Source organism: Bos indicus, chromosome 28, assembly GCF_029378745.1.
Source record: "Bos indicus isolate NIAB-ARS_2022 breed Sahiwal x Tharparkar chromosome 28, NIAB-ARS_B.indTharparkar_mat_pri_1.0, whole genome shotgun sequence".
NCBI lineage: Eukaryota > Metazoa > Chordata > Mammalia > Artiodactyla > Bovidae > Bos > Bos indicus.
The window spans coordinates 10,412,936-10,433,460 of record NC_091787.1 but is presented as its reverse complement, the minus strand read 5'-3'; the positions used below and the strand labels follow the sequence as shown (position 1 = coordinate 10,433,460).

At 37.6% G+C, this 20,525-nt stretch overlaps 1 protein-coding gene across 3 annotated transcripts in view; it reads right to left on the bottom strand.

The window, feature by feature from the left end:
• Window positions 1-20,525, bottom strand: part of RYR2 (ryanodine receptor 2) — an 832,848-nt gene that overhangs the window by 226,631 nt on the left and 585,692 nt on the right. For all 3 annotated transcript variants that reach the window (XM_070781954.1, XM_070781952.1, XM_070781953.1), the window contains 7 exons: window positions 15,824-15,938; window positions 14,056-14,188; window positions 13,748-13,851; window positions 10,644-10,779; window positions 9,914-10,100; window positions 8,079-8,184; window positions 4,967-5,087 (listed from right to left, as the gene is read on the bottom strand). In XM_070781954.1, the coding sequence (XP_070638055.1) occupies window positions 4,967-5,087; window positions 8,079-8,184; window positions 9,914-10,100; window positions 10,644-10,779; window positions 13,748-13,851; window positions 14,056-14,188; window positions 15,824-15,938 (902 nt within the window). The remainder of the gene's footprint in view (window positions 1-4,966; window positions 5,088-8,078; window positions 8,185-9,913; window positions 10,101-10,643; window positions 10,780-13,747; window positions 13,852-14,055; window positions 14,189-15,823; window positions 15,939-20,525) is intronic.

The window sequence follows — 20,525 nt, the reverse complement described above, 5'->3', positions numbered from 1 at the left end:
TTACGATTATACAGTGGAAGTGACAAATAGATTCAAGGGATTAGATCTGATAGAGAGTGCCTGAAGAACTATGGATGGAGGTTCATGACATTGTACAGGAGGCAGGGATCAAGACCATCCCCAAGAAAAAGAAATATAAAAAGGCAAAATATTTGAGGAGGACTTACAAATAGCTGTGAAAAGAAGAGAAGCAAAAGGAAAAGGAGAAAAGGAGAGATATGCCCATTTGAATGCAGAGTTCGAAAGAATAGCAAGGAGAGATAAGAAAGCCTTCCTCAGAGATCAATGCAAAGAAATAGAGGAAAGCAATAGAATGGGTTAAAGACTAGAGATCTCTTCAAGAAAACTAGAGATACCAAGGGAACATTTCATGCAAAGATGGGCTCGATAAAGGGAAGAAATGGTAGGGGACCTAAAAAAAGCAGAAGATATTAAGAAGAGGTGGCAAGAATACACAGAAGAACTGTACAAAAAAGATCTTCACAACCCAGATAACCACAATGGTGTGATCACTCACGTAGATCCAGACATCCTGGAATGTGAAGTCAAGTGGGCCTTAGGAAGCATCACTATGAACAAAGCTAGTGGAGGTGATGGAATTCCAGTTGAGCTACTTCAAATCCTAAAAGATGATGCTGTGAAAGTGCTGCACTCAATATGCCAGCAAATTTGGAAAACTCAGCAGTGGCCACAGGACTGGAAAAGATTAGTTTTCATTCCAATCCCAAAGAAAGGCAATGCCAAAGAATGCTCAAACAACCGCACAATTGCACTCATTTCACATGCTAGTAAAGTAATGCTCCAAATTCTCCAAGCAAGGCTTCAATAGTACATGAACCATAAACTTTCAGAATTAAAGCTGGATTTAGAAAAGGCAGAGGAACCAGAGATCAAACTGCCAACATCCGTTGGATCATCGAAAAAGCAAGAGAGTTCCAGAAAAACACCTACTTCTGTTTTATTGACTATGCCATAGCCTTTGACTATGTGGATCACAACAGACTCTGGAGAATTTTTCAAGTGAGGGGAATACTAGATCACCTGACCTGCCTCCTGAGAAAGTGTATGCAGGTCAGGAAGCAACAGTTAGAACTAGACATGGAACTACAGACTGGTTCCAAAAGGAGTATGTCAAGGTTGTATATTATCACCTTGCTTATTTAACTTATATGCAGTGTACCTCATGAGAAACGCTGGGCTGGATGAGGCCCAAGCTGGAATCAAGATTGCTGGGAGAAATATCAATAACCTCAGATATGCAGATGACACCACCCTTATGGGAGAAAGTGAAGAACTAAAGAGCCTCTTGATGAAAGTGAAAGAGGAGAGTGAAAAAGTTGGCTTAAAAGTCAACATTGAGAAAACTAAGATCATGGCATCTGGTCCCTTCACTTTATGGCGAATAGATGGGGAAACAATGGAAACAGTGAGAGACTTATTGATGCTTTTGAACTGTGGTGTTGAAGAAGACTCTTGAGAGTCACTTGGACTGCAAGGAGATCCAACCAGTACATTCTGAAGGAGATCAACCCTGGGATTTCTTTGGAAGGAATGATGCTAAGGCTGAAACTCCAGTACTTTGGCCACCTCATGCGAAGAGTTGACTCATTGGAGAAGACTCTGATGCTGGGAGGGATTGGGGGCAGGAGGAGAAGGGGATGGTAGAGGATGAGATGGCTGGATGGCATCACTGACTCGATGGACGTGAGTCTCAGTGAACTCCATGAGTTGGTGATGGACAGGGAGGCCTGGCGTGCTGTGATTCATGGGGTCGCAAAGAGTCGGACACGACTGAGTGACTGATCTGATCTGATCTGATCTGAAAATCACTGCAGATGGTGACTGCAGCCATGAAATTAAAAGACACTTGCTCCTTGGGAGGAAAGTTATGACCAACCTAGAGAGCATATTAAAAAGCAGAGACATTACTTCACCAACAAAGGTCCGTCTAGTCAAAGCTATGGGTTTTCCAGTAGTCATGTATGGATGTGAGAACTGGACTATAAAGAAAGCTGAGTGCCGAAGCTTTGATGCTTTTGAACTGTGGTGATGGAGAAAACTCTTAATAGTCTCTTCAACTGCAAGGATATCCAATCAGTCCATCGTAAAGGAATCAGTCCTGAATATTCATTGGAAGGACTGCTGCTGAAGCTGAAACTCCAATACTTTGGCCACCTGATGAGAAGAACTGACTCATTGGAAAAGACCCTGATGCTGGGAAAGACTGAAGGCGAGAGGAGAAGGGGACAAGAGAGGGTGAGATGCTTGGATGGCATCACCGACTCAATGGACATGAGTTTGAGAAACTCCGAGATTTGGTGATGGACAGGGAAGCCTGGCGTGCCGCAGTCTGTGGGGTCTCAAAGAATCGGACATAACTGAGTGGCTGAACTGAAAGTGGGAAAGACAAAAAGCTAGGGCACAATTTTTAAGCTCCAGCTTTCCTTAAAATTAGAATGAGTATTCAGCTGGTATGACTTTTCTGTCACCTGGAGATGTGAGTGAGTAAGGTTAACACATGAAACTTCACTTCCTAACAATCACACAGCTGGCATGTAGGATAAGCATCTTCTGTTACACAGCCATCTCCTCACTGTATATTTGAGTTATTAACAGCTTATTTTCCCTGGGCATAATTCATGAAAGAAAAGGGCCATCACGTGTACTTCCTAACTAATCAAATTTTCAGTCTAAATTCATCAGTTCTGTTCAGTTCAGTCACTTAGTCGTGTCCAGCTCTTTGTGACCCCATGGACTGCAGCACACCAAGCCTCCCTGTCCATCACCAACTCCCGGAGTTTACTCAAACTCATGTCCACTGAGTCGGTGATGCCATCCAACCATCTCATCCTCTGTCATCCCCTTCTCCTCCTGCCTTCAATCTTTCCCGGCATCAGGGTCTTTTCCAAAGAGTCTGTTCCTCCCAGTAGGTGGCCAATGTACTGGAGTTTCATCTTCAACATCAGTCCTTCCAATGAATATCCAGGACTGATTTCCTTTAGGATGGACTGGTTGGCTATAAAAGCAATATATAAATGGACTTCTCTGGTGGTCTAGTAGTTATGAATCTGCCTTACAACACGGTGGACGTGGGTTCAATTCCTGGTCCAGGAACTAGGCTCCCACATGCAGTGGAGCAACTAAGCCTGCACATCACAACTACTGAGCCCATGTGCCACAGCTAGACAGTCCCGGCACTGCAACCAAAGATCCCACATGATGCAACAATGATCACGCACCCTGCAACTAAGACCTGACCCAGTCAAATAAACAAACACTTTCTTTAAATGACATATGTAACAATATCCGATAAAGTCTTTAAAACTGAACAAAACTCCAATTGGAATAAGGGAAAATGAAGTATAATTTGGATCTAACATATCTTTTAGGTGCCTTCAGTAACTGCTTATATCTTTTTATATTAGGCAGAGTGAATTATAATACCAAAGGGAATTAGGCCTTGGGCCCAGACCATGTGCCATTTGTGCTGTAGTCTGGGGCATGACAGAGGCTCAGTGGGAGCGAGGACTGGGACTGTATTATCTATCCCCTCACTCCATCCCTTCTGGGCTGCCCCCTCCCATTCTCTCCTTAGACCCGGGCAGGGGCATGAGGAGCCATAGCTTCTGGGTATTTATATGCAGAGTCTGTTGATTTTATTTTGTATGCTTTTGAATTAATGCTGTAAACTAATCATGCTGCTGCTGCTGCTAAATCGCTTCAGTCGTGTCCCACTCTGTGCGACCCCATGGACGGCAGCCCACCAGGCTCCTCCACCTCTGGGATTCTCCAGGCAAGATCACTGGAGTGGGTTGCCATTTTCTTCTCCAATGCATGAAAGTGAAAAGTAAAAGTGAAGTCGCTCAGTCTTGTCTGACTCTTAGCGACCCCATAGACGGCAGCCTACCAGGCTCCTCTGCCCATGGGATTTTCCAGGCAAGAGTACTGGAGTGGGTTGCCATTGCCTAAGAAGCTTCTAAACCAAAAATGGCATGTGGTAAAAAAATAATAAATGTTGGGTCAAAATAGGGAAAATGAAATCTTTTTAAAATATGTTCTCCTTAGTCTTAAAAAGACCACTTCTTTGAACACACTGGGGATTTTTAAATCCCTAAGTCAAAAGCTATGACCATTGTTTTAGGGGGAAAAAAAAGCATTATGAGAAAGTGACCATGAATGGGACTTCCCTGGTGGTCCACTGGTTAAGACTTCACCTTCCAATGCAGAGGGTACAGGTTTGATCCCTGGACAGAGAGCTAAGATACTGTATGTCTCATGGCCAAAAACCCAAAACATAAACAACAGAAGCAATACTGTAACAAGTTTAATAAAGACTTTAAAAATGGTCCACATCAAAAAAAATCTTTAAAAAAACAGAAAGAAAATATCCATGAAAACTATCAAAAAGAGTGAATTAAAGTATTGCTGTCAAGAAAGACAGAAAAGAATGGAGGACCCAAGAGCTCCAGGAGAAATATTAGACAGACAGTTGAGGTGTCTATTTCCTCTTCTCTGGAAACTGCAATGTCACATGAAAAAGAATAAAATCCCATTGGAAACATAGTTGTTTAAAAACAAGGACTACAGAAAATATTTTATAGAATAATATACTTTGTGGTTCATTTTTTAAAAGAAACTTATGTAATTGTACTACGCTGCAAGGAAAGAAACTGCGAGTATTAATGACATTATTGAAAACAACACATCATCCAATGCCCCGTACTCTGTCACTCAGTCGCGTCTGACTCTTTCTGATGCCATGGACTGTAGCCCACCAGGCTCCTCTGTCCATGGGGATTCTCCAGGCAAGAATATGGGAGTGGGTTGCCACGCTCTCCTCCAGGGATCTTCCCAACCCAGGGATTGGACCCAGGTATCCTGCACTGCAGACAGACTCTTTACCATCTAAGCCACCATCACGTCATCCAAAGTCTACTGAATTACAAAGAATGGAAGATCGCCTTACCTTTGGCTATTGTGGGCATCTGAAAAGCGATGCTGATCACTCCCACCAAATCTCCCAATGGAATCAGAGATCTCAAAATAGACCTGATTCTGATGGCTTCTCCTTTGGCAGCATGAATCAACTACAGGCAGAAAAACAAAGCAATGAAGAATATTGTGTGAAATGAATGTTCTAATTGTATCTGAAAAAGTGAAAGAATGGGAATCTAAGTCTGAAATAATTTTCTGTTAATTACACACAAAATTACATCTCTTCCATAATAGAACCACTCTATGATCCAGCAATTTCACTCCTGGGTATATAGTCAAGGAAAAAAACACTAATTTGAAGAAATATATGTATCCAAATGTTTACAGCAGCAATATTTATAATTGCATAGATACAGAAGCAACCTAAGTGTCCATCCACAGATGAATGGATAAAGCTGTAGTGTATATATAATACATAATAAGATACATTATTGTATTATTATTATATATTATATATACCCAGGATACTCTAGATCGCATTATCCTTAGTGAAATGAGTCAGACAGAAAAATACAAATACTGTATGTTATCACTGCATGTGGAATCTAAAAAAAACACAAATGAACAAATATAACAAAAACAGAAAGAGACCACACTTATAGAGGAAAAACCAGTGGATACCAATGGGAAAAGAGAAGGGTGGAGGGGCAAGAGAGCATGAGGGAATTAAGAGATAAAATTGTTACATATAAAATAAATAACATACAAGGATATATTATATAGCACAGATAATATAGCCAGTATTTTCTAATAACTTTAGAGTGTAACCTGTAACAATCTTGAATTACCATGTTGCACATGTGAAACTAATACAATACAGTAAAGTAATTATACTTTAATTTTAAAAATTTAATTAAAAATAAATAATGAAGTTGAACGTCTCTCAGAAATTGCCACTTCAGGCTTACAATTTATTTGCCCACACCAGTTTCATTGACTTCAACACACACGAGTCATATATTGCAGTCCAGGCCAACAGGTACATCCATTAGAACAATAGATTTTATCCTCTTTGGGGTATTAAAATACTGGATTAGCCAAAAAGTTCACTTGGATTTTTCCATATCATCTTACAAAAAAAACCCAAATAAACTTTTTGGCCAACCCAATATTTTAGGCCCGATAGGTCTGTGAATGCTTACCCCCCAAAGTTACATATACATGTCTAGCCATAAAATGAGCAATCATACAAAGGGAAAAATTATTATCTCTAGGCTCTGAACACATACTGATATTTATGACTTCTTTAGTCTCTTCCTTGTTTTGTGATGAAAATGTAAGTGCATCTGTACCTATAGTCTACACTGATTTCTTCCAGGAATGGGTTTATAATGGGGGGAAATGATGAACATGGATGATAGCAGGTCTGTTAGACCTAGGGTCCCCAATCTTCTACTGGTCCGTTAGAAACCAAGCTGCATGGCAGGAGGTGAGAGGAGGGGCAAGCCAGTGAAGTTTCATCTGTATTTACACTTGCTCCTCAGTATTCACTGTAGGTGTCACTGTCTCCCATGACCCCAGGATGGGACTGTCTAGCTGCAGGAGAACAAGATCAAGGCTCCCACTGGTTCTGCATTGTGGTGAGTTGTATAATTATTTCCTTATATATCAATGCAATAATAACAGAAATAAAGTGTACTATAAATGAAGTGTACTATAAATGCAATGAACCTGAATCATTCCCGAACCATCCCTCTCTCCCCAATCCATGGAGAAACTGTCTTCCGCGAAACCCATCCCTGGTGTCAAAAAAGTTGGGGACCACTGTGTTAGACCTCCACTGGCTAATAAAATACCTATGAAGAATGTGGATCTGTCATGGTTACAGGTCTCAGCCAGTCTCTGAAACAGACTGGACACTTTCAGAGCCAGGGAGTCATTTGTTCCTTCACTGTAGGGTGTGAAACACAGCTCAATTTCTAACACCTAGGAGACCCCTCAATTAATGGTTGCTGAAGATGAATAGAGTTCAGAAATGCCAAGATTAGCTCCTTATTAAGTCATTTAGTTTTTCTTCCCTTTAATATAGTAGAATAAGAATCTTCTATTTACTAGCATTATTTCTCTTGTGATTTCTTTGATCGTCTACTTTAATAGGGAAAGAACACATATTGTCAGCATAAAGGTTTTTGTCTGAAATCACTACCAACACACAATTTTTTAACAATCAAGTCCAATTTACTATAATGAAAAACTCACTGGCAGCAAGTTTGTACAAAAAATCATACTCCAGGTTTTCCAACATTCTAATATTTCTTCACCCTGCGATTCCTCTCTATTCACAACAAAAGATTACATCCAGAAGCAAGAATGTTTTAACTTATGGGTGTGAGAGAAAAAAGACAGAAACAAACAAAGCCTGCCTGAAACCAAACATTTGAAGGGTAGGGAGAAAGGTGATTTAACAAGCACTCTGGCTTCATGCTCAGAGCAGTTTAGAAGTGTATCTGCCTTCCTCCATAGCACTGGTCCATCTGCTACAACCTCTGGTTGCTTCCCACCCATCAACAGATCATGAAGCTGATTTCATGGACCTTGGCTAGCATTTTTAAAATTAATACAATGGGGAAAAAACAGAAAAAAGTATAAAATATCAGAATGTATCACAGAGAATCATTCCACAAACTTCAATTACATTTTGGTCAGAAAGTTTACGAAAACACTAAGCAATACCTCTTTCCTTTCCCATAGCAGCTCCTTCAAAAGGACTAAATACTATATAGCAAGGAAATAATTCTTGAGCGGAGCGGTGCTTTATACATACAGTAAAACAGGAAAGGACATTATATAGGAAAAAATATGCTCTTTCCCTCTTAGAGTGTGGGAAGTCTTATATGAGTTTTAGAGATACATTAGAACTGACTATTCTATTAATGAATCATACTGAAATCTCATTACTAATTTTTATAACCAAGGTATTTCCAACTAAACAAACACTTGTTCAGCAATTATGCTACAGCTATTATTTTTAATGGAGCATGAAGATTACTGGTTTTGGATGTTTTGTGCTCTTCATCAGCGCTGGATCTCTTAACAGAGAGAGATAAGCCAGGATTTTTGCTCCTGGACTCCAAGACACTTACATGCATTTCAGGAGCACATCGTCCTAACAGGTCAATTAAAGCTGAATAAAAGGTCATGATGGCATTTCCCATGTGGATGGTATCATCCTCTTCCTCTTCTGTATCACTTTCATGGATTTTTCAAAAGAAACAAAAAAAGCAAACAGGATAATAAAGTAACATTTCAATTTATTACATATTTCTCAAACGAAAGGGATCATCATGGTAATAAATTCTGCCTCCTCTGACACTTTTCACATATATGTTTAATAAATAGCTTATTATTTCTAAAAGAAAAAAATGGGTTAAAGATATGATTTGAGATTCTATCGCCAAGAACACATGTGTGGGAACTTTAATATTAAATATCCTTCAAAAGGAAAAAGTAGACTTATTAATTTGATGGTTTCTGCTTACTTCTACCGACAAACAGGATATTAACAAAGAAAATAACTGATGGATGGAAATGGTAAATTTGATTTTCTATACCACACACAATTAGAGAAAGGGTGATAAAGATCTGTCCTACAAGACTCCCAGAACAGTGGTTTTCCCAGAGTACTTCATAAACGTGATTTCATTTACTTACCTTTCTGTTTATTCTGCCCAACTACCTGCTCCCAAGTACTATGATATGAAAAACATAAATATTTCACTATCCCATTGATGAGAGATAAATCTGGATGGCCCTGGAAAATCATCTCATTCTTCCCTTTGAAGGCCTGGCAGACAGCTGCCGCAGCTGGACTTAACTGTCTGCAGAGTGACAGGAAGACTTGTTGACAATATTGTTCCTGGCCTGCAAGGATGTCTTCAAAGCTTTCAAGTGTACACCCACTCTCATGACACTTGACCAGCAAGCTCTTGATGTACATTCTACTACTTAGAAAAACTAAGAGATCCCTAGTTGGTCAACAACTAACTGATAAATACATAACATGATTTTGGAGTGCTCCCATCCTGAAACACTTGCCTTAGAGTGAATGGAACACTTATCCCAGAACTTTAAGTGGGAAAACCAAGATTTGCAGGACAACGTCTCTGCTTGGAAATTTTCCTTCACTAAGCCTATCTGTTATATCTCTACCAACAGTGTTAGTAGTGTGGTTACATGTCCCCCAAGCAGGACACTCAACTCCACAGATTAAAAGAATAGGAAGCTGGAACTTTCCTGGTGGTCCAGTCATGAAGACTCCACACTTCAACTGCAGGGGAGACAGGTTCCATCTCTAATTGGGGAACTAAGATCCCAAATGTCATGTGATGTGGCCAAAAAAGGGGGGGACAACATGCCTGGGTGAACTTATTGCTGGAAGTGAATTAACAACATATACTATGGAGAAATGTGAGTTAGTCACTGCCTCCCATTATCATCACCAAGACCTAAACAAAGCCCTTTATTCCTCAAAATGACAACATCTCCTTTTCTTTACTTTGCCAATACACCCGTTTAATTAAGTCCCCATTCTCTTGCTAAAGGCCTCTTTCTCACTTACAATTATCATGAAAACTCATTCCAGCTATCCTCCCAGTAAACTCTAACTTTAAAGGTTCATCTGTCATCTTTTGTAGTAACTCACTATGCCATAGAGCCTTTAGAAAATTCACAAAATACATCTCCTTCTACAGTCTCAATTTCTTTTTACTAAATCCACACAATATTCCTGATGTCTCTTTGTTCATTCATCCTATTCCAGCAGCAAATTCCATCCCTTCTCCCTAAACACCTTTGATTTTCAGGGGGAGAAATCCTGAGTATTGGAGTATTATACTACAATTAAGAGAACAAAAATTTATTTTGTAAAACTAAAAGTCAAGTAGTATCTGAATTTTAAGAGTGTGTATATTTGACCTACGGGGTTTTGCTGGATCCGGTAGTTGGTGAGGGACCATCTCTAGAGGGATCCTCGGCTATTTTTATGGCTTCTTCCATGGCTGCAAGCAGGCCATTCCCACCTTCCCCCCTCAAGGCGGGACCGAAACACTCAGGCCTCCGGATGAGCAATCTCACCACTACATTTGCATTCTCCTCCACGCTTTCCCCTAGGATCAAATGGGAAAAAGGAGGAAACAAGCATTGACTACATGGAAGTTCAGAGGAAATAACATTATAGTAATTCATTTACATTTGAAGAAAAATAACTAAAATCAAATAAGGCAGTAGCAGAGCCAAAGTCCAATCCAAATGACTAGGGTTCTATACACAAAACACAGGAAAGCTCTTTTCTTTCACTTAACATTTTCAAAGTAAAGAAAAGCATGATGGAGACAGAAACTATTTATTTTTGTTAATTTGCTACATGGAGTGAAGATTGTAGCTATTATTAGAGTCTAATGATATAAAGAGCGAGAATCTAAGTGCCTAACATTTTTAACTTAATAATGAAAGCCTAGCATGTATCAAAAGAAATATTTTAAAATAAATGATTACTGTGAAAAAACTTAATGATTACAAAATAGTCAATTTCTTTATTACTATTTACTTCCTTCATGAAAATGCTGGGATGCCTCATTATTTTATACCCTTTATTTTTTTTTTAAGTTTTAAAATAATGTTTTTAAAAGACCCTGTGAGATTCATCCTACCATTACAGAAGACAGCAAATCTGAGAAAGTCAAGATATCTCTCTCCTTCAACTGGATTCCACCCAATGTCTGGATAACCCTTTGACACTAGCATCTGGCAACTCTGCAGTCCACAACCAGCCAAATACCGAACCACCTACAACAGAGAAGAAGATAAGTATAAGTATCACCCATGGGGTGAGAACTCATTTAGATGCTTGCACTAGACATGGTAAATCATATCCTCAAAGGATGGTTTAAAAATCACTTGCAAAAACAAATTCATTTTAATCTCATGACCATCTACATAAACCCCCTGTAATAAAACCATAGAAATCAAGAAATACTGATAAATCATAACAAGGTGTTATCACAGTAAAAATGCTTACAAAGGAACTTCATGAAAGAAAAATATCCCTAAATTTCGTATCGTCTGAGACTTTTACCCACAAGAGTTGTAATATTGATAAACTTCGAAAATGCCTAATGATCTCTGGCCCAATGTAAAACCTGAATCCATCTGAGATATTGCAAGTTCCACCTGAGATATAATGATGTTTTAAAGAAGTTAATTACTCCCAAACTAAAGTATCAGTTTAATGGGGGGATGGGTGTGTGTGAGAGGACACCCTAGAGAAGTAGAGAAATCTAAGCTTAGAGAAGCTTACAGTCAAATATCCTTAGGTTCAAATCTGACCTGCATTAGGACTTAGTCTATCATGAGCCACGTATCATGGCTTAGTGTCCTGAGCCATGGGTTAACTATCTATAAAGTTTGGGGTGACACTCCCTATCTTTCTATATTGTTAAATTTAACACATTAAAATTTCTGGTTAGCTTGGTCTTTTAAAATATTCCATCTTATGTGAATATTGATCCTCTACAAGATTTCATCACAGAACGAGTTTTTAAAAAGAAATCCCTAAAGCAGATGGTAAGAGAAGCAACTTATCAAAAAAAAAAAAAAAAAAAACACCAAAAACCTACAGCCAGATCAGTCACAAGAGAAGTCAGTCTTATATAAGACAGCTAAAAATATTTTACATCATCCTCATTGAGGTATAATATGTACAATAAACTCATCTATTTAAAGTATAAATTCAATGAGCTTTGAGAGATTTATCCATCTGTAGGAACACCCATAGTCAAGATGCAGAGTGTTTCCATTGCTTCTCAGATCCTGTGCTTTTTGCAGTCTATCCCTCCCTACAAGCCTAGGTCTTGATCACCTGTGTTCTGTCACTACAGACTAGTCTGCGTGTTCCAGGACACTGATACATGCAGTCACACACTGTGGTCTTTCTGAGTCTGGCTTCTTTCACTCAGAATAATGACTTTGAGATTCATTCATGTTAGAATACATGTCGGCAATCCATTCCTTTTTAGAGCCTAATCATGGCATTTTGCTACTTATGGAAATACCCCAGGTTTTGTGTTTTTTCTTTTTTTTGACCAGCTGATGGACATTTGAGTTGTCTCCAGTTTTGGGCTCAGGTGAGTAAAACCATTATCAATATTCATGTACACATCTTTGTAGAGACATACATTTATATTTCTATTGAGTAAATACCTGGTACTGGAAAGGCTACACATATGTTTATGATAAGTGAATATTTAACTTATTAAAAATAATGTCAAACTGCTTTCCAACTGACTAACCATTTTTCATCCCAACAGCAATAGATGAGTATTCCAGTTGCTCCAAAGCCTACTCAGCATTCAGCATTGTCTACTTAAAAAAAAAAAAAAAACTAGCTATTTTATCTGTGTGTAGATTAAAATATTTCGGATTATATAAGGGAAAAAATTTTCCAGAGGTTATTCAGAGATGCAAAGCTGCATGATGCTTGACTAGCACATCAGAAGGATTTGAGGAAGAATCCACTTTTTAATGCCTTCAACAGCTATGCACTGACTGGAAAAAAGCAGAGAGTGACAGAGAAAAAAAAAGCCCTGTGCTCATTGGCTTTACATTATACAAAGAAGTAGATTTTGAAAAATACATATAGATTTTAAATATAATTTTAAACCATAAATATTTAAACTATAGCACAGATATGGAAGAGTAGAAAGGTGACTTTGGAGCAATGACTGGAAGGATGTCTGGAAAAGAGCCATGAGGACATCTGGCGAAAGAATACTACAGATGGAGCGAACAGCAAGTACCAAGGCCCTAGAGCAGGCGCAGACCTGGCAAGTTCCAGTCACAGCAAGGGGACCAGTGTGGCTGGAGCAACAAGAACTGGAGAGTGGCAAGAAACGAAGTAAGACAATACGTGATAGATAGGGTAGGAACTATTCAAATGCCTTTTACCGTCACTCAAAGTGAGAAAGAAAGTCTAGAAGGTTCTGGGCAGAAGATTAACATGAAACTTTGAAGAGACTCACTCTGGCTGCAGGGGAGGCTCAGATAGACTATTTAGAATGGAACTGGAATTAAAATATGGGGGAAATGTATCCGTATTTTGGTAAACATACATATGGCTTACTATGATTAGAGGGTAATACCTTGCAGTGTGATATGCAAACTTGTGTGATATAAATTATATACATGAGATGTTAAAACAACCTTTAAAGAAAGTAAAAATGCATAAAGTAAAAGTGACAGCAAATTATTGTAAAAGGACATAAACATCCAAGAATATAAAGTTGATTCTCTTTCCAAAGAAAAATGCATGTGATTGGAGAAAATATCTTAAATTTCTTGTTCTTTATAACTTAAAATTATATTACATATAATAGTATGTATTATATATAATAACATATATTGTATTAGTCACTCAATTGTGTCTGACTCTTTGCAACTCCATGGACTCTAGCCAACCAGGTTACTCTGTCCATGGAATTCTCCAGGCAAGAATACTGGAGTGGGGAGCTATTCCCTTCTCTAGGGAATCTCCCCAACCCAGGAATCGAACCCACGTCTCCTGCAGCACAGACAGATTCCCTGGTGTCTGAGCCACCAGGTAAGTCTATTACATATAATAAGTGTAACATATTTATAATACATAGTATATTATAGTTATAACAACATATAATTATAACTATTTATAGCTAAATATCTTGAGAAACAACTATAAACAACTGTAACTCACACAAGCACAGCAGTAAGAGATTGTGCCTACCTTTTCCAGATCTGGCTCCCGCAAAGCTAAAGCTAGTTCATTATTATCCATCACCGAGGCTGCTGCCACATCCAGTGGTGTTGAACCTCTCATAGCTGGTGAGGCTGTTAATTAAAGCAAAGATGGAACAAAACCTGAATTGTGCTGTAACTCTGAGTCCCATATAAAAACATACTTTCACAGAGAATTTCATTTCTAAATATAATGCACACTGTACCAATCCAAAATAATTTAAAGTTTAGTTTTAAAACCCAGTTTGTATATCCCTTTTATCTTAAAGATTCAATGAAAGTCATACATTTACTTACCAAGACCAACACTGCTGTTTTCCAGTAAATAACTCAGATGATCAAACATAGCTTTCTGATTCTGCCTGCTTATACGACAGAAGTAACAGAGAAAACGGCAACAGTTGGCCACCATCTTCGGAAAAGTGATTTCCTACAATAAAGAGCATTTAGTTAGCTGGGAAAGTAAAGGATCTTTGTTAATAGTGAGTTCTGAAGTTGAGGTCTCAATCAGATTGTGCAATCATGTGTGCCCATGTCTACCAAGCCTCGGGTACTGAAGACCTCTGAATGTCCAGATGAAGGCTCACCTAGTCCTAGAGCTACCAAAAATCAAGCCTGACACTAATAGGAAACCTAACTATTGTCAATGGTCTGATATGGAATTAATCTACAGCCCTATACTTAAAGGTAGCATGAGCCTACTTTAGGATTCAGACAGGCTCAACTGTGATTCTTGATGCCCACTATTAGCTGCGCTTCCTTGGAAAATTAAACCATCTCACAGATTTTGTTCTGCAAAATTGGAATAAGATGGATAATAATATTTACTTTAGGCAAAGGAAGGACAGTTCAATGAGGCATTTTGTGAAAAATACCCAGTTTAATATTTGGAACCACATAATAGGATGCTCTTATCATCAGCGTTGTTGTTGTATTATTATTAAGATTCCAGGAAATTCAGATCTTCCCTGACTGGCACATGACTTGTCTCCTGTGATGAACACCCTTCCTGGAAGGTCTGCCTGCTAGGCCCCAGCAAACATATCTCCCTTGACATCTAGATCTTAATCCCCAAAGACTCCAAGTTCTTATTAAACAGAATATTTTATAAATATCTTTATAAGTTTGCCTAACCAAGAGTCTGAACATGAGAAAAATGGACTCAGGAATTCAGTGGAACCAACTGTTGTCTGAATCAAGGAAACAGGTCTGGATAGCATGTTTTTGTTACAGACTTTGAATGTGATGGAAATGTATTTAATTTTATAAAAATTAGCATACTATGAACTGTTATAGTTTCTAAATATCTTCTAAATGAGAATTATACAGAAAATAGCAAGTTACATGGCATTAGATGAATTATTAGGCTTCCCTGGTGACTCAGATGGTGAAGAATCTGCCTGCAATGCAGAAGACCTGGGTTCAGTCCCTGGGTCTGATCCCTGAGTCAGGAGATCCCCTGGGAAAGGGAATGACAACCACTCCAGTATTCTTGCCTGGAGAATTCCATGGACAGAGAAGCCTGGTGGGCTATAGTCCAGGGATCACAAAGAGTCAGATACAACTAAGTGACTAACATGTTCACTTTTTCAAGCAAATTATCAATATCAAAGAAAAAAACTTCAGTCAGACCTCTTTATCTGCAGGTTACACATCTGCAGATTCAACCAAAAAGCAAAAATTACAGAATGTTTTAAAAAGCAAAACCTGAGTTTGCTATGTGCCAATAACTATTTAGATAGCATTTATATCAGGTATTATAAGTGATCTAGATACGATTCAGAGTATATGAGAGAATGTGCATAGGTTTTATACAAATACTATGCACTTAACCTAAGGGACCAGAGAATCTGTGGATTTTGGTATCTGCAGTAAGGTCCTGGAACCAATCACCTGTGGATCCTGTGGGGGTGACTGTAGAAGCACAGCCACCTCTCAATCTGTAAGGGATTGTTTAAAAAAGAGTCCTAAGAGGATTTGCAAAATCCACATCAAGAATACACAATGAATGTACTCTAGGAGGTTGTAGTAAATGGCATCCCAAGAATTAAAGGGTTTCCTTTACCTTGGACTCTCCACCTCCAAGGACATTCACCATGACCTCCATCACTGTCTCATGCATCCCAAGGGCCCTCATGAGATTAGGATGCTGGTAAAACACTTTATTGTTCATGATATCCCTAGAAAGGACAACACAAGTATAAGCGAAGCAAAGAGTTACAGCAAAATTTAAACAAAAATTTATCTGAGATCATGATAAGTATTTTGGAAATAATTACTGGCATGTATGGACAAGCAAGAGAAATCATCACCAAACCTTAAAAGTAAATAAGGCTAATTGAGCTTTCCTCAAAAATACAGAAAGTTTTCCAAAGATATTATACAAATTTTTTATTCTTTTTAATTGCAAGAAATGTACTAAATAAGTAAATATTCATTTATATGACATAGATTTTGGGACACTTATCATTCCTAATTCCATGGATATCCAAATTCAACCTTATTTTGTACAGAACTATGAAGCAGTGTTATTCTTACATTCTTACGAAAGTTCCTATATTAATAATTGCTGTATAAGTATCTCTCCTTTTCACATACACTGTTTTTAGAACTATATTCATCATTTGTATGTTTAAGAACAGTAGTGTTATTTCCTGCTACATTTATCTTATTATTCTTGTGAAATTCTTTTAAAGGCGATGTATTCCCCAAAAGACACCAAACTAAACTGAAGTCCAGGTACAAGTAATCCTACTTATTAAAAGAGACATTTAATTTAAAGAAATGGCAGAAAATGATACCTCAAATGTTTCATTATTATTGCATTACATATTATTATAATATGTATATAAAGGCATTTTTAAAGATCTTAATGTTTAACAACCATAGCAAAAGAGAGCTCGGTTAACTTTTACATATATCAAATCATGCAAGAGTCTTTTCCATAAAACATTTTTCTGTCAGAATCAAAGCAAGAAAATAACATACAACTGACAGGAAACTTGAAGCTTTCCTTTTGAATCTGATTACCTTAACTGAGTTACTCAGCTATTCATTTAGTCATATTCTGGCTATACCAAGAAAGTGGAATAGTATGATTATTTTCTTTTGGTTTTAGTTCTTCACTTTTAATTTATTAATCACTTTGTTAGGTTGTGTTTATGAAGACAGCTTTTAGGTAGCACTACTCAGAAAAATGACTTGGGGGCCCAGGGCCCAGGGCCCAGTAGCCCTCCAGGCTCCTCTGTACATGGAATTTTCCAGCCAAGAATACTGGAGTGGGTTGCCATTTCCTACTCCAGATCTTCCTGACCCAGAGACTGAACCAGTGTCTCCTGTGTCTCCTGCGTTGGTAGGCAGATTCTTTACCACTGTGCCGCCTGGAAAGCAACCCAGGGATAATATAGGTCTGTTCTATTGCATGCAAGGACAAATAAGGTAAACGCATCCTTTCCTTCACAAATAATAGCAGCGTATTTGCCAAGACAACCTCAACTCTCAAACCACAGATGTAATCATGAGATTTGTCCTCCTGTTAATTCAAATCCTTTTACATGACCTAACTTTGGAAGGTATCTAATTGAAAAATCTCATTTGCTTTTAGTTCAAGGTAAATTAAATGGATCTTTAATTCTACCACCAGCAGGCAGGTTGTCACTCATTAAATGTGTCACTTTGGGATCTTTCTAATCTGACAAAAAAGTAGCATTTTATCTTGTTTCATAATCATTTTGAGTTTTATCCCTATTGAGTGATGTATATGTTAATAGTACCTCTTACTGTTACATGGTCATTTAGGAAGAAAGTGCTCTCCATTTCCTGGAAGGCTTCCTTTCTCATTTAATTAAGAAGACTTCTCACCAGACAGCTCCCTCAGGTTAGATTTAAGCACTAATATTCCCAAAAAACGCTCATGCACAGACAGTCATAAATAAAGAACATAAAATTAGCTTATGTTGTTTCAGTCTGTTTTCCTTCTTTGTCCCAAAAGTACACTGATTTTCAGCATGCAATCATTATAAGGATTTCTGATATATAACCTCTCCAGTTTATGATTTCAAATATTTAATAGTCCCAGAGGAAATATAAGGTTCTGAATTTTAAATGTACATAAATATCACATAATTTGTGTCTTTCCATACTTTGTTTTTTTCCTCCCCCCTCAGAATAAACTTTTTAGCCAGAGAAAACATTGGTTATTCTGTTTCCTTAGTTGTTTTTCAAGAGCCAACTCCAAGGTTTTTTAACCCTATTTATTGATTACTTGTAGATGGTAAAGAGTCTGCTTCAATGCAGGAGATTCCTGGAGAAGGGAATGCCTATCCACTCCAGTATCCTTACCCGGGGCATTCATGGACAGAGGAGCTTGGCAGGCTACAGCCCACAGTGTCACACAACACGACTGAGTGACTAACACACACACACACATTGTTAGTGTTTTATTGTACCTATGTCACTGGATATCATTATCTCTTTGATCTGTTATTCATAGAACCAAATTAGCTTTTTTGGTAGTGAGGGGCCTAAGTATTTGTCTTTTGCATCACTTTTCAGCATTCTACATTCCAGATTTTTACATCTTTACATTTAGGTATTTCTTTCTTATGAATATCATACAGCTTAATTTAAGCTTTTGTTTTTCTCTGGTTATTTTAATTCTCCTATATTTTCTTTTTTAAAGATTTTTTTGATGTGGACCATCTTTAAGTCTTTATTGAATTTATTACAATATTGCTTCTGTTTTATGTTTTAGATTTTGGCCATGAGGCATGTGGGATCAGCTCCCCAACCAGGGCTTGAATCCACAGTCTCCGCACTAGAAGGTGAAGTCTCGATCACTGGATCACAGGGAAGTGCCTCTCTCGTATTTTCTGATTCCCAAACCATGAATGCTTACATATATGCATATATGTGCCAGTAACATACTCACTGAAACAAATTACCTCCCACTCTTCTGAATTCCATTTTCTTTTTCATTATACACTTACAGCCTTTAGAAGGCCTTTCAATGAGGGACTATAAGTAAACATTCAGAAATTTCTTTGTTTTGCCCTTACTCTTGAATATGGAATATAAACTCCAGTATTCAAATCCACATGAAGCACAAGCTTACGATGATAAAATGTTAGTTGAGTAACACATTCTAAATAAAGGGTTATTATTTTGTGGTCTGTTAGAACTTTGTGACCTTTTGTTGAATTATGATCACTGGTTTTGCAGTTGAGAATGCTAAACGTTGTTTCAAGTGTCTGGGCTTTTCTACTTGCTTTCAAAATATTCTGTTTGTCACTGGCTTTATGGAGTTTCACTACAATCTACCCAGCTGTGGGTGTGGAAGTATGTGTACTCTAGGGATAGCTAAGTTCAGGTTTGTCTTCAGTTCTGAAAACCTCTAGCCAATAGCTCTTCCAAGTTCTCCTGCTATAGTTCATCTATTCTGTCTTTTCCACAAACCCTACTTGGCATATGAAGGATCTTCTTATACTATTCCCCAGGTTTCTTAACTTCTCCATCCGTGCTGCATTACTAATCTCCTCAGACCTATGATTCTATTTATTAATTCTCTTCTGTTTTATTTATCTACTTATCTATTTATCTACTTATCTACTTATCTATTTATTTTGATACTTTTATTAATCACTGCTCTTAATGCCAATTATTATATTTTTCACTTCTAGAACTTCTCTGTGGATATTTTTCAATTTTTCATGGACTTTTTGTGTGTCTCATTTTGAGGATTTCATTTGTTTCTTAGCATTTTTAAACATTTTAGATATAGTAACTTTGTGTTATCTTTCTGGCTTTCACGATCTGTAGTTCTTGGGGGAGGTGTTCTAACTCCACTCTTCATTGTATCTGCAGACCTGCCGACGGTGGACTGTTTTCTTAGGTGCTCTGCACTTTCCGACTAGGGGCTAATCTTTGGTAGCATGGAGGCTTTTCCTGTTCACAGTGAACTGAGTTGAGAAAGCATAGCTTCAGGCCAAATTTTATGTTTTGTATTTTCTCAGCTAGTGGATCCTTAGACTATGCATGAGGCGTAAATGTTAACCCTGTCTAAGGTAGCAGATGTCAACTGCTACATATAGGATGGATAAATAAAAAGGTTGTACAGCACAGGGATCTATATTCTAATATCTTGTGATAAACCATAAAGGAAGAGAACATGAAAAAGATAACAAAAACATATCTATATATATAGAAGATATATAGATATATCTGAGTGTGTATATATATATACGTGTGTATATATATATATATCTGAATCACTTTGTTATATACCAGAAACTGAGACAACTTTGTAAACCAACTATAATTCAATAAAGAAAATGTTAACCCTGAAATTTACATAAAGTACAACCTATGATGTTGAATTTTCTGAATAGCTGTTTCATCCCCCGTTATTTTCTCAGGAGACATAGAGAAACTTCTTTATTATCTCCTGCCGGTAATATTTGTACCCCTATGGATTTTAATATGTTTTCATTAATCTGTATTTTTATATGTGATTTGATATCACTGAGAAACTAATAAAAAAACAAGATATTTGTTATGTACCACAGTCACCTTGGCATCTAGTTGTAAAATTAGTCATGCTTTATTATTGGGCAATTTTCCTATTTAGCTTTGAAACATAATCTCTAGAAAACTGACAATCTCATGATCATAAACTCTAAATGGTGTATTTATGCTAAAGTGCACACTGTATTATTACTGGGATAAACAATTAGAAAGAAGACATTTATAAGTCAAAGGTTATAATATCA